Below are 13,282 nucleotides of genomic sequence, written 5' to 3'. Positions count from 1 at the left end.
AACCTTAATATACGACTAAAAAAATGCGTTACCGTTTTGTTATTATTTAAATAACAAAACCGGTAAAAATTATCGGAAACATTATTATTTCTATCGGTTTTGTTATTATTGGGCACTTTACCGGATTTGGTAAAGCGCTACCGTTTTGTTATTTTTTCTACCGATTTTGTTATTATTGAACACTTTTACCGAAAATGTTAAAAAATTAATATTTTAGATAAAAAAATAATAAATTTTTAAATAAATTTTTTTACCAATTTTATTATTTAAATAATAATAAAATCGATAACACATTATTTTATGTTTATATTAAGGTGTCGAACCTCCCATGAAAGGGAGGTAGGGTACAAAATCAACCAATTTTGGCTTCTGACAGTGACAGTACATTGCCACTCGCACAATCCAAAATGTCATAATCATTCTACTCATGATCACTGTAATCATTTAAGAATCTATACCCAGATTTCTTTTCCTTTTTTACTAATAAATATACCGAAATTTACTAACAAAACCGAAAGACCGCGAAAATTATGAACAGATAAATACTTTGTCAAAAAACAAAAAGATAGACCAAAAACTAAAAAGAATTAATGACAATGTTAAAATATCAGCATTTCCGTGGTTTTGGATTCTTATGGTAAGTCAGCTTTTACTTAGTTTAGTGGTTAAAAGGTATAAATTTTGTATAATTAAGAGAAAGAAAAAAATATTTAGTATCACATTTTTAAAGAATAAGTATAGACCCAAAATCAGTTCTGGTTTGTGGGAAGTAACCAGTTTGGAGAGAGATGAAGAAGAATTGGAGAAGTTTGGTTTTGGTGCTGTTCACAGAACTCTGCATTTTGGGTTTTAAGCCACCATGTTCAAATGCTGCAACAGATCAAGGAGATGGTTGGTGTTACTTTGCTTCTTTTTTTTGCCTTATTTGTGATCTTTGGTGTTACTTTCTGGTTGGGTCTCTTCTTGTTATCTGCTTTGAGCTGCTTGTGGCTTGAAATGAACTTCCTTGATTGCGTTGCTTTTTTCTTAAAAATACTTTGTCAGTGTTGTTTATTGTCTATAAAGTTTCACCTTTCTTTTCAAAGGTGGGTTCTTGTAGATTATGGAGATAAGATTGAGAAGTTTAATATTTCACTTGTAAATGTATGTCATGGATGCATAGTTTTACGTTAGGAGGAAATTTTATTATAAAATTTTAGAAGGTCAAAATTAAATCATATTATCAATATAAAATATATGTGCTTATCATTTCAATTCATAGTTTTCTATGATTTGTATTTATGCACAAATGCATAACTGTCTGACACTTCTGTGAATTGCTGCTGACTGGAAAAAGGTTATATCTTTCTCCCCAATAGCACTTCTTTTCTCTGGCAACAATGCATCCATGACCCACCATGCTTTTTCTCTGTTCTGAAAAGAAATATGAACCCTTGAAACTGAGATTTAGTCTTAAGATTTCCCTGTTTTGGTGGGGTTCCAGTATTTTTTGGCTAAATTTCTGACCATCCATTTTACTCATTAATCACTTGAAGGAGGGGTAGACATATATATTTATATATATAATAGGAAGATAAATTTGCTAACCATACATGGCGTGCATGGAAGAACACCAGTACTGCGAGTGATTCCGATGAATCGGTTTTGATGAATGTTTCGAATAGAAAAGTAGAAGAAGTTAAGATTTGTGATTAAAACTTCTTTCCTCGGCTTACTCATCTTGCCTGTGGGATGTTGGATGTGCAGCTTCTGCCTTAGGGGTAATGTTCAGCAGTTTAAATTCACCTCCACAGCTAACTGGATGGACCGCAAACAATGGCGATCCTTGTGGACAGTCCTGGAAAGGTGTTACTTGCTCGGACCAACGTGTCACCGAGATGTAATTTTTTCGTTTCCGATTTTCCTTCGATATGTCTTGTCCTATACCAGCTGATGCTAACTATAGTACATTCTTTTATTTGGTCTTTTTTTCAGTAAACTGTCTAGTCTCGGACTTTCTGGATCAATGGGTTACAGCCTTCAAAGTTTGACATCATTGAAGGAACTGTAGGAAAACTAATCTCCAAGAGTGGATTGATTTTCTTTTCGTACATTTATCTGGTTATCTTTATACTGATATTTGAACAAATCTGCAGGGACTTGAGCAATAACAATCTCACAGGCGATATACCGTATAACATTCCTCTGAACTTGCAACGATTGTATGTTTTGAAACGTGCGCTTGTTTCCTTTCCTGAGTCTACTGTTTCCGTTTTTTAAGGATTTTGTATAACATAATGTTAATTTGTCTGCAGAAATCTTGCATTTAATCATTTTACTGGAAGTGTCCCTTATTCCATCAATCAGATGCATTCTCTACAATACCTGTAAGTAATGTTCCGAATTTTCAATTTCCGACACGAGGTCTGTAGACATTGACTCCTGGTAATACAGAAATTTTGGACATAACCAGTTGCAGAACCAATTGGGTGACATGTTTGGACCACTTTCTTCCCTCTCCACGTTGTAAGCTGTTCTTACTACCACCATTGAGAATATGTTGTTTTTCATAAATGCCTGTTATGTTTACTCCTTGCTTCAGGGATCTTTCTTTCAATTCTCTGACCGGCGATCTCCCCGTGAGTTTTAAGAATCTTACCAGTATGAACACCATGTAAGTATTAATAGGAAATATGTTTTCCGGAACAAATGTGTATGGCGGATTTCCATAATTATATACTTTTCCCTTTTGCAGGTACTTACAGAGCAACCAGTTTACGGGCACTATCATTATCCTTGCCAATCTTCCCCTTGACACTCTGTATGTAACTTGTAGTATATCCGTCTTTTGTTTGCTTATAGTGTAAATGACCCTGTAATCTTGACCCTTGTGATAGTTGTTTCTATGTTTCACAGGTATATCTCCAATAACCATTTTTCCGGCTGGATACCGGATCAATTGAAAATCATCGATTTGCAGTAAGCATTTCACTACATTATCAAATGCTGTGACTTTTATTTTGTATTGAAGTTATTTGCAGTTTCGATATGAATAATCTTCGTTATAGGAAAAACGGTAATTCATGGAGCTCGGGGCCTGCACCTCCACCTCCACCTGGTACTTCTCCTGCCACTAAAAACAATAGAAATCACAAATCCGGTGGCAGTAGTTCCCCATCGGATGGTGGTTCTAGTGGTGGGGGCAACAAATTAGGGATCGGGGGTGGAGGCATAGCAGGAATAGTAATATCTATCCTTATTGTTGGGGCAATTGTGACATTCTTTCTGGTGAAGAGAAGATCCAGGAGGCCATCCTCAGATATTGAAAGCCTTGATGATCAACCCTTTTCTCCTCTTCCTTCTAATGAAGTGCAAGGTAACACACATAGTCGATCTGCAACTCTGCATGGTCGCCGTTTTAACGTCACCATAATTCTATCTTTACGGTTTGCTCTCTTGATCAAACTAATTGTCTTTTTTTCTCATGCTTAAAATGTATTGCAGAAATGAGCTCCATACAGCCTTCCTCTTCAGTCGAGACCGAAACTTTTGAAACAACTGCTTCGATAAACCTTCATCCCCCACCCATTGTCTGCCACAAATCGTTTGATGAAGAAGATTTTTCTAAAAAGCCCATTGTTGTTAAGAAAGCTGTCCCAGTTCATAAAACTGTTGCATCATATTCAATAGCAGACCTCCAGATGGCTACAGGCAGTTTCAGCATTGAAAATCTTCTTGGCGAAGGATCTTTTGGCCGTGTTTATCGAGCTCAATTTGATGACGGCAAGGTGTGAATCTCCATAATTTTACGCAGATAGTTTGTCATTTACTTGCCTTAAGTGTTTTTTAAGAATTTTCTACTCAGTACTCACCCGGCTTGTACCTTGTGTTCATACTGCCATAGGTTCTTGCGGTGAAGAAAATAGATTCATCAGCTCTTCCCAGTGAAATGGCCGACAATTTTATAGAGATGGTTTCGAACATCTCCGAGTTGAATCATACAAATGTCACAGAGCTGGTTGGCTATTGTTCAGAGCATGGACAGCACCTACTTGTCTATGAGTTCCACAAAAATGGCTCACTTCATGACTTCCTGCATCTATCAGATGAAGACAGCAAGCCTTTGATTTGGAATTCCCGTGTCAAAATCGCTCTGGGGACTGCACGCGCATTAGAGTAAGTTGATAATTCGATTATGGGCAGCAATATCTATTTTTTCATCTCATTTTTATATCAGCACAGCAAACAGAAGGATTTGCAGTTCATCCTGTTTCTCTCCTTTTCCCCTTATAAACAGCTAAAGTGGACTCCCACTAAGTTGATATTTTGATAATGCAACAATGGCATGTTTTTTTTTCAGGTACTTGCATGAAGGTTGCTCGCCGTCTGTTGTTCATAAAAACATCAAGTCGGCAAACATCTTACTCGATGTTGAACTCAATCCTCACCTCTCAGACTCGGGCTTGGCAACTTTTATTCCAAATGCAGATCAGGTAAATTTTCGTGATGATGTTACTATGTTGGGATACGGTGCACCTGAAGTTACAATGTCTGGTCAGTACTCTCTTAAGAGTGACGTTTACAGTTTCGGAGTGGTTATGTTGGAACTTCTCACCGGACGTAAGCCATTTGATAGGTAAGGAATCATCCATGAAGCATTCGGTACTCCATCGTTCGATGTACTAGCATCCCACTTAGTTCACCACATTTCTAATTAGTATATGCAAGTGTTTTAACAGCACAAGGCCAAGACTAGAGCAATCTTTGGTTCGATGGGCAACACCTCAGCTGCATGATATCGATGCTCTATCAAAGATGGTTGACCCTGCACTTAACGGGCTTTACCCGGTTAAATCTCTCTCTAGGTTTGCAGACGTGATCGCCCTTTCTGTCCAGGTAATGTGGTTGAAAAAAGCAGACACACATTGTCCTTTTTCTTGTTTCATCTACATTACATCTTCGATGAATCGGATAAACCCCAAACATGAACTTATTCTTACAAATATGGATTGATGTAGCATTTAACTGATCTTTTGTCATCATTCTGCTGGGACAGCCAGAGCCCGAGTTTCGACCTCCAATGTCAGAAGTAGTTCAAGCATTGGTTCGACTAGTACAACGAGCTAACATGAGTAAGAGAACAAAAGGGTCGGATCAAGGTGCATCTCGAAGAACAGATAAAGCAGTGGCTGATGAAACACAGGACTACATGTCTTCAAGGGATATGCAGTAGGCGGTTGACTGTTTTAGTGATGAGGACTCGAGATATCATAACCATGTCGAATGCTATTGTTTTATGGTAGCTAATAAAATACACCTCCCCAAACTTTAGCTTCAGTTTCAAATCAGGCCAGCACTTTGTAATATGTTGCAATGTAGTCCAACCCCACCAGTTTAAATTCTTTCACCGTTGTGTATATGTTAAACTTTAATGTTCTATTTACAATCAGAACAGGAAGTACCACAAATATTTCCTTTTCAAAGATATAATTGCATTCACTGGACAACATTATGTGACCACAAAGAGTCTATAACAACAACAATGCCCAACTGAATCAGTACTCGATTGGCTAAAACTACCTAATTATGCACACTATTTCTGAATCATCTTCCTCGGTATTCAAAAGTAACATGCTAGATCCTTATTTATATCCTTCCTATCTCCGAAAAAATAATCCGTAAAACATAAAGGAATTAACGCTATGTACAACAGTAAGTGCATGTATATCTTCATCATATTGTTGTCACAGCCTCTATAGACGACAGGAAAAAAATGTCGATTACACCAAATCTCTGCACTTCAAAACATCGTTCTTGTTCAAACTAAAACAATTGCATATATCTGAGATAACTTGTTCACTAAGATAACCATCTTCATGTCCCCGGTTAATAAGGTCCTCCAACTCATTTGATGGTTCCAACACCTGGTCCATTGTATCGATAATGAAAATATAACATTTAAACGAAAATGATTAGCATCAAGGCTATGTTATTGGCATTGCTCTTAAAGCTATGCATCGCCAAGAAGAATTACAAGCTAAACCGTTCAAGGATCGTTGAGTAAATGAGATTGACAACGAATAAAAGAATGAACTTTTGACATTCTTTTGATATAAAAGAATGGCTGCTACTGAGAAATCTTTGTAAAGATGCAGCACTGAACATGATAACCAAGTTAATATCTAATTATTTATCAAATTTACTTAGCTAAACACCAATTAACAAAAAATATCATTATTAACACTAAAAAATGATGACAAGTAAAATGGAAAACCTAAACAGAACATACTCGGTGTCAGAGGTAATAGAGCTAACAGAAGTGCAAGAACAACGACGCGAAACATAAACAAAGTAACATCATATAATCCTGTTATGTCCACTCCATAATTCAGATTAGCACATGAGCTTACCCATTTGAAATTTGGTAAATTCTTAGTTCCACATTCCGAGTCTTTATGCTCAGGTTCCTTCCCATTTGAAACAATTGAGTTTTGATCTTGGGAGTGATCTGAGACTAGCTGAAGGAGCTTCTCACTTCCCTGCAAAATCAAACATAGACAAACACCCGTGACTGAATACTGATACTTTTGAAAGTGACAGTTCAAAATTAGTGATCACGATCAACAATGACACCAAAACTAAGGGATCCACATAACAGAACCCCAATGCTCCATTGCTTAAAAACTAACTACTGTCTACCGACCATCTGATTCTTTCCGCCGATTCAGCAAGAAGCAGAACAGACCTCAGTTCCTCAAGCAAGAAACAACATGCATGCAGCCGAACCTAAGAGAAGTAGAAAGCGAAAGATGAAAGATGCACATATCGTAGACATATAAAGAGGTGATGATAGAAAGCAGTGACAAGGAAACACGTGAAAAGAAGTAACCTTGCGAATAAAATCATGTTTGAAGCAGATTACTGTAATATTTATGACTCAAGGTGAAAAGATGCAAAAAGATTTTGTATTCTTATCACAGATAGGCACGAATTTCTAAAATTAAATTTTACTATAAAGAAGCAGCTTTTACAATAGGTTATGCTAAACTGTTCATTTCAAATATTATCCATGTAAACACACTCCTCAACGACAGTCCTTTTGAAACCACACAAAAGTATCTAACTCTAAGAACATTGAATCCACCTGGAGAGCTTGCCAATGCGAATAAGTGCGAAACAAGACCCAAAAGAATGGGATGTTAGGCAGAGGCAGAACCTGTGAGAAAAGAAGATCGAGTGAGAATGAGACAAAATATAAATGAAAAAAAATCAAGACACAAAAGAGGCTATATAGTAAATGATGGAATCAATTAAAAATAGATACATACAGTAAATGCAGTAGTCAGTGGAAGCAATGAAACCGAACCATAAAAGTATTTTCTGTGTATAACAGTACCCCTGAAAATTGAAAAACACATTTTAGTGATGATATTGCTTACTGCTGGAATTTGTACAAATATAAAGAAACATATAAATATAAAATTACGCACACGATACACTCCAAAATCTATAGTTATTCTGTTGGTGTTAAATTCCTTTAATGCCAAAGCTCAGAAATGTCATTAACCATGTTGAAGGACGAGTGGCACTATTATCATGATTATTCTGAAATATATAGAAACCTAGAAAACAATGAAGCATCCCTACATTTTGATGGTTAAACAACCTGTTTGGACATGAGAAATATCTTCTCATCTCTAGCAATTAAGAAGCAATAGAAAGGAGGTAAAACTATTACCTCAAGGCTATTTGTCGTAATCTTCGCCGCACAAGCAATGCATTTAAACTCCAAAAAAAGTTAGAAGTATCAGGAACAAACCATGAGTCTAAAAGCACCTCGACATGCAAATAACCAACATAATTCAAAATTCCATTTAGTGCATCAAGCTCACAAATTATGCAAAGTCCCAGATACAAGACCAAAATATGTCATTGTTCATTTTTCCATAGAAGAAGCAGAAAATGCATATAGATTTCAACAAAGAAATAAATCATAGAAGGATGCCTGGTATTGTTCATTTTTCAATATTCAAAAAGAACAATACAAGAAAGAAATTATGCAGCAATATGTAAGCTGTAAACATGGTAGGGACCTACTCTAGTTTGAACCAAATTCTACAAAATCACTTCTAATACATTACCATAATGCTATGGAAGCTAGAAAACAAAAAGATATGTGTGTGTGTGTGTGTGTGTGTTGGGTGGGGGGGGGGCTTAAATATAGATCCTAGAGAACATTTAAATATAAATACTGGCAAGATTAAGAAATATAAGTATATTGCAGATATACAACAGAAGATGCAGCAATGAAAAAGGTAAGAATAGAACCTGGTGGGGTATGTAATCTGAACATTAGTAACCTCCTTGGTTATAGATTTCAGCAAAATCTCAGATGGTGTAACACGAGCTAAAAGCCGCAACCCCAGCCTAGGAAATACATTCAACCGAAAAAAATAGAAGAATCAGCAGAAACTAAAGCCAAATAATCCAACACCAGATTTCTGCTGATTCTAAATCCAAAAATAGAAGAAGAATCAGCAGAAACTAAAACCAAACATATTTGACTTTCAAGTAATACCCATGTAGCTTGTTTTTGAAACTGCCTTCAGGCGCCTTTTCCAATCCCATCAAAGACTTATTCATCTATAACAACAACCATCACCTAACCAAAAACCGAGTAACATAGTATTCAAATACACATTGAAGTTACTGAAAGCATGAAATAAAAAAGCAAAAAGTGGGGCGTTTAACGTTTAAAACATAGAAATAAAGGATAACAAAACAAGAGGGCTTACCTTGTTGGAAACGAAATCGATAAGAAGCTCAGCATTGGCACTGAGGGGCTTGGAATTGGATGAAATCTTCTTGTAAAGCTCTTTAACAGTGGAAGGTGTGTTAGCAGAGGAGAATTCTGATGGAGCCGGGTCAATGGATCTGCTAAAGCACCAGTTTTTCCCTTTAATTGGGAACACCACCAATTTAGCTCTCATGATTAGGATACTTTTCCGTTGTACTATTATCAAGTGTGTACGCTTTACTATAAAGGAATAACAAAAACGGAGATTAATTTATGGTGATGGCGAGGAGTACTACTTTTGGTATTGATTCTTTGTGGGTTCAAATTGGTATTTGAAGTTGATGGTCAGAAAGGGATCTGTACATTCCAAAGTTAAGAAAAAAGTCCTTTTTACAAGAATTGAGAAGAAAACAAAAGTTGGTTTTGATTGTAAAGGAATAAAGAGGCGGCCGACAAGTTCGGTTCAGTGAAACGTTTAAACGAGACGAGTACTTTGAGATGGTGATTGCTTAGAGAAGAGAAGACGGAGACTTAAAGAAAAAGAAACAGAGAGGAGGCGGCGCGCTTGTGAACTTATAGTAAATGAAAAGCGGCCGTTTCAGTTCGCACAGGTGAAATTATTGGGTAAACTACATTTACTGGTCACTCATATTTGAGTAAATATTTGTTTTCCCAACTGAAATGACCATCCAGCTCAGTTGGTAGAGCATAAGGTTCTTAACCTTTAGGTCGTGCGATCGAGTCTCACGGAGGACATTTCATAATTCGGAGGTCTCTTACGGAAGTTGCTCTCAACCTGGTGTTGGGGGTAGCCTACTATCTTACCTCTCCTTACCCCATATATATGGGAAAAAGGGACATTCATTTTTGTTTGAGAAAATAACCTCAGTGACCAAAAATCCCATATAATATACATTTTAACCAACTTTTTCGTGATTTGCCAAAATGACCAACAAAATCGTAATGCGATCGCTAATTCACAACGCGATCTCCATTATCGCAAATCAGTTTCCAGATTCGCAACGCGATTATGACTATCGCAATGCGATTTTCCAATTTCGCGTTGCGTTTTTCACAATTCGCAATGCGAATAAGTAAATCGCAATACGAATTTGGAACATCGCAATGCGATACTGACTATCGCAATGCAATTTTCCTAATTCGCAATGCGAATACGTAAATCGCAATGCGAATCTGACTATCGCAATGCGATTTACATAGCGCCATTCGTATTAACGCGTATTTTTTTTTTCAAATTCCAAACATGAATTTTTTCTTAATATATCGGAAACTGAACCGTCCACAGTAATCGCAACTCATAACCTCAAACCTAAAATCACAACACTCAGTCTCATCTCCATCTCTCACTCTCTACGGCAAAATCCGTCCCCATCTCCGAAGATTTTCGTCCCCATCGCCGGCGAAATCCCTCACAACCATTCACGGTCAGAAATCCCTCACAATCATTCAGAAATTGAAAATCAACCTCCGATGGTTAGTTTTTTTAATTATTTTTATTTTGAAAATTTTGCATTATTTTAGGTTTTTCATATTGAAATTGATGATAAGTTTACTAGTAATTTCAATATTCGATTAACCATTTCACTTAGATTTCTTATTAAATTCATTCGATTGCTGCCAATACTGCTAAACTGTTTAGTATTTAACCCTGTGAAGTTAGTATTTGTCTTTGTTTTGTCTTTTGGTTGAAGTAATGCAGAAGAAGAATAGTTTCGAGAATGAAAATCGCAACGTGGAAATGACTATCGCAACGAGAGAATCGCAACGCGAAATGAAAATCGCAACGAGATAATCGCAACGCGAAACCAAAATCACATTGCGATTTTCATTTCGCGTTGCGATTCTCTCGTTACGATTTTCATTTCGCGTTGCGATAGTCATTTCGCGTTGCGATTCTCTCGTTGCGATAGTCATTTCCGCGTTGCGATTTTCATTATCTCGTTGCGATTTTCATTTCAACCAAAAGACAAAACAGTGTTGCAAATTTTAGTTTCAAGAATAAACTACTATTTATGTTTATTATTTTTGGTATATCTTCACAGTGTAGTTTTTGGTATATCTAACTTGGTATGTTTATTGTTTTTGTAGAAATTTTTTTCGGCTTCATTGACATTAAGGAATAAAGTTAGCTTAGTCACTACAATTGCTTCGAAGCTTTCACCTGCACAAAGAAAATTGTTTGAGGAAACCTGCTTTGGGCCATGACTGAGAGTACAGCATCTGGGTGGAGATGCTAATTTGACCCATTTATGGCTTCAGACCATGACTAGCGATCTACCCGACAGTATACAACGTGGTGAGGAAGAGATATGGTTTCATTTTCCACCGGCGTATACTTGTTTTGGGCGGAAGGAGTTCTGCTTAATCACTGGTCTACGATTCGGACACGATGATGTAGGCCGGTACACTCGTCATATCACCCGCCCATCATGGTTATCCAGGGTTTTTCCTGATGAGTCAATAGAGAATCCGAACTTACACGTCGACGACCTGAAGAAATTGTTTAATAAGAAAGATGGTTTTACTCGGATGAATGACGTCGATGTTGTCCGAGTATGCCTTCTACTACTTTTGTATGCCGGCTTTTTAGGCAGAGAGGCCAGACAACCTATTCCTCAAGAGCTAATATTATTGGTAGATGACCTAAATGCATGGAATCTGTTTCCGTGGGGTTCGTATATATGGAAAGCTACCTGGACTAAGTTGTCGTCTGCCTTTGATGACCGCAAAAGTTTGCGGGGCGATGGGTCGAAATACACTTTGTCAGGCTTTGTTTGGGCCTTTAAGGTAAGAATTTCTATATAATGTTTTCAAAATTATAATTAATTATTTAACAATTACTAATGTTTGTTATTATATTGTTTGTAGATTTGGATATTCGAGGCTTTCCCCAGCATGCGGACATATGCATTAAAAACCTCAAATGATATTCCTAGGGCTATTTCCTGGAAGAGGAAATGTCTGTTTGGATTGGGAAGACTTAATACCATATACGACAATAAATAATGTAAGTTAACACAAATACTATCATTTATAAACAAGTTATTAATAGTAGACGTTTAACTTTGTTTGAGTTTTTATATTTTTAGGAGGCCAACACTCCATTAATGAGACTGAGCTTGCCACTGATTGGTGGCAAGCTAGTCAGCATTTTCTTGATGGCACGAATGATGAGCAGCCTCCACTTCCTCCACTTCGAGAGCCATCACCTCACCCAGAGCCATCACCTGATCGACCCGACTATACACCTCTACAACGAGAGCCATCACCTATCCCGTCACATCATCGAGCCTCTTCTCCACCATCACCTCATGATAGGCGACCGACAAAGATGCCACAACTTCTATCTCCCTGTTCTCCACCTCCACCTACACGGGATGAGTCAAGGGAGTTACGTGATGAGGTCAATGCGTTGCATGAGGAGATCTGTACTCTACGCGATAACGATGGTGCATGGCGTGTGAAGGTGTCTACTTTACGTGGTGAGGTTGCCGCTCTACGTGAGATGGTAGTATCGTTGCAGAATGAGGTTCATACTCTACGCAATGAGGTAAGTTTAAGATTTTCCATATTTAACTTGATGATAAATTTACTCGTAATTTCACTTAGATTAACCATTTCACTTAGATTGCTTAGTAAATTTATTCGGTTGCTGCCAATACTGCTAAACTGTTTATTAACACTGTGAAGTTAGTATTTGTCTTTTGTTTTGTCTTTTGGTTGAAGTAAATTTATTCGGTTGCTGCCAATTCTGCTAAACTGTGTATTCTTTAACACTGTGAAGTTAGTATTTGTCTTTGTTTTGTCTTTTGGTTGAAAGTAAATTTGTTCGGTTGCTGCCAATTCTGCTAAACTGTGTATTCTTTAACACTGTGAAGTTAGTATTTGTCTTTGTTTTATCTTTTGGTTGAAGTAATGCAATCCATTCAAGTTTCAATTTGCAGAAGAAGAAGAAATAGTTTATTCTTGAAACTAATTTAGTAACACTGTTTTGTCTTTTGGTTTCGCGTTGCGATTTTCATTTCGCGTTGCGATTTTCATTTCGTGTTGCGATAGTCATTTTTCACGTTGCGATTTTAAGTTCCAGAAACTATTCTTCTTCTGCAAATTGAAACTTGAATGAATTGCATTACCTCAACCAATAGACAAAGACAAATACTAAGTTGACAGTGTTGCAAGTTTGAAACATATTTGCCTCTGTTATCTGATGCATTTTGTGAACTATGATAGAATAATGACTTGGGTGAATTCAATGCAAGTTTGAAACATATTTGTCTTTGTTTTCACTGTTTAAGTATCATGTTTGTTTATTTACTGATATTTGTATTTAATTATTTAGCGGACCGGTAAGGTGGATGCTTTACGTCGGGTTTTTCTTGCACGACAGAGTTCACGCATCAGACGGCGTGCACGTGCTATTAAGTCTCCGTACACCCCAATAGTATGAAGACACCGCAAGAAGAGGCCACTGTCATTCCTCAAGAG

The 13,282-nt window shown here is 37.1% G+C and overlaps 2 protein-coding genes across 2 annotated transcripts; one reads left to right on the top strand and one right to left on the bottom strand.

Annotated features, from left to right (window-relative positions):
• Positions 1 to 788: 788 nt before the first annotated feature.
• LOC120175957 (protein STRUBBELIG-RECEPTOR FAMILY 6-like) lies at positions 789 to 5,374 on the top strand. Its single transcript, XM_039182499.1, has 15 exons — positions 789 to 891; positions 1,747 to 1,879; positions 1,975 to 2,046; positions 2,136 to 2,201; positions 2,295 to 2,366; positions 2,434 to 2,505; positions 2,582 to 2,653; positions 2,735 to 2,800; positions 2,896 to 2,958; positions 3,048 to 3,355; positions 3,484 to 3,767; positions 3,884 to 4,155; positions 4,340 to 4,615; positions 4,719 to 4,875; positions 5,036 to 5,374. The coding sequence occupies exons 1-15, from the start codon at positions 789 to 791 to the stop codon at positions 5,210 to 5,212; spliced, it is 2,193 nt and encodes a 730-aa protein (XP_039038430.1). The 3' UTR covers positions 5,213 to 5,374.
• Positions 5,375 to 5,574: 200 nt separating this feature from the next.
• On the bottom strand, positions 5,575 to 9,375 carry LOC120175956. Its single transcript, XM_039182498.1, has 8 exons — positions 8,775 to 9,375; positions 8,558 to 8,622; positions 8,308 to 8,406; positions 7,718 to 7,765; positions 7,308 to 7,377; positions 7,124 to 7,195; positions 6,390 to 6,518; positions 5,575 to 5,903 (listed from the first exon to the last, which is right to left on the bottom strand). The coding sequence occupies exons 1-8, from the start codon at positions 8,967 to 8,969 to the stop codon at positions 5,760 to 5,762; spliced, it is 822 nt and encodes a 273-aa protein (XP_039038429.1). The 5' UTR covers positions 8,970 to 9,375; the 3' UTR covers positions 5,575 to 5,759.
• Between the last annotated feature and the right edge of the window lie 3,907 nt (positions 9,376 to 13,282).

The sequence above is a fragment of the Hibiscus syriacus genome, unplaced genomic scaffold (assembly GCF_006381635.1).
Source record: "Hibiscus syriacus cultivar Baekdansim isolate YM2019G1 unplaced genomic scaffold, ASM638163v2 tig00112217_pilon, whole genome shotgun sequence".
NCBI lineage: Eukaryota > Viridiplantae > Streptophyta > Magnoliopsida > Malvales > Malvaceae > Hibiscus > Hibiscus syriacus.
Note: the sequence above shows the minus strand (reverse complement) of the source record. Positions and strands in the feature narration are given on the sequence as shown.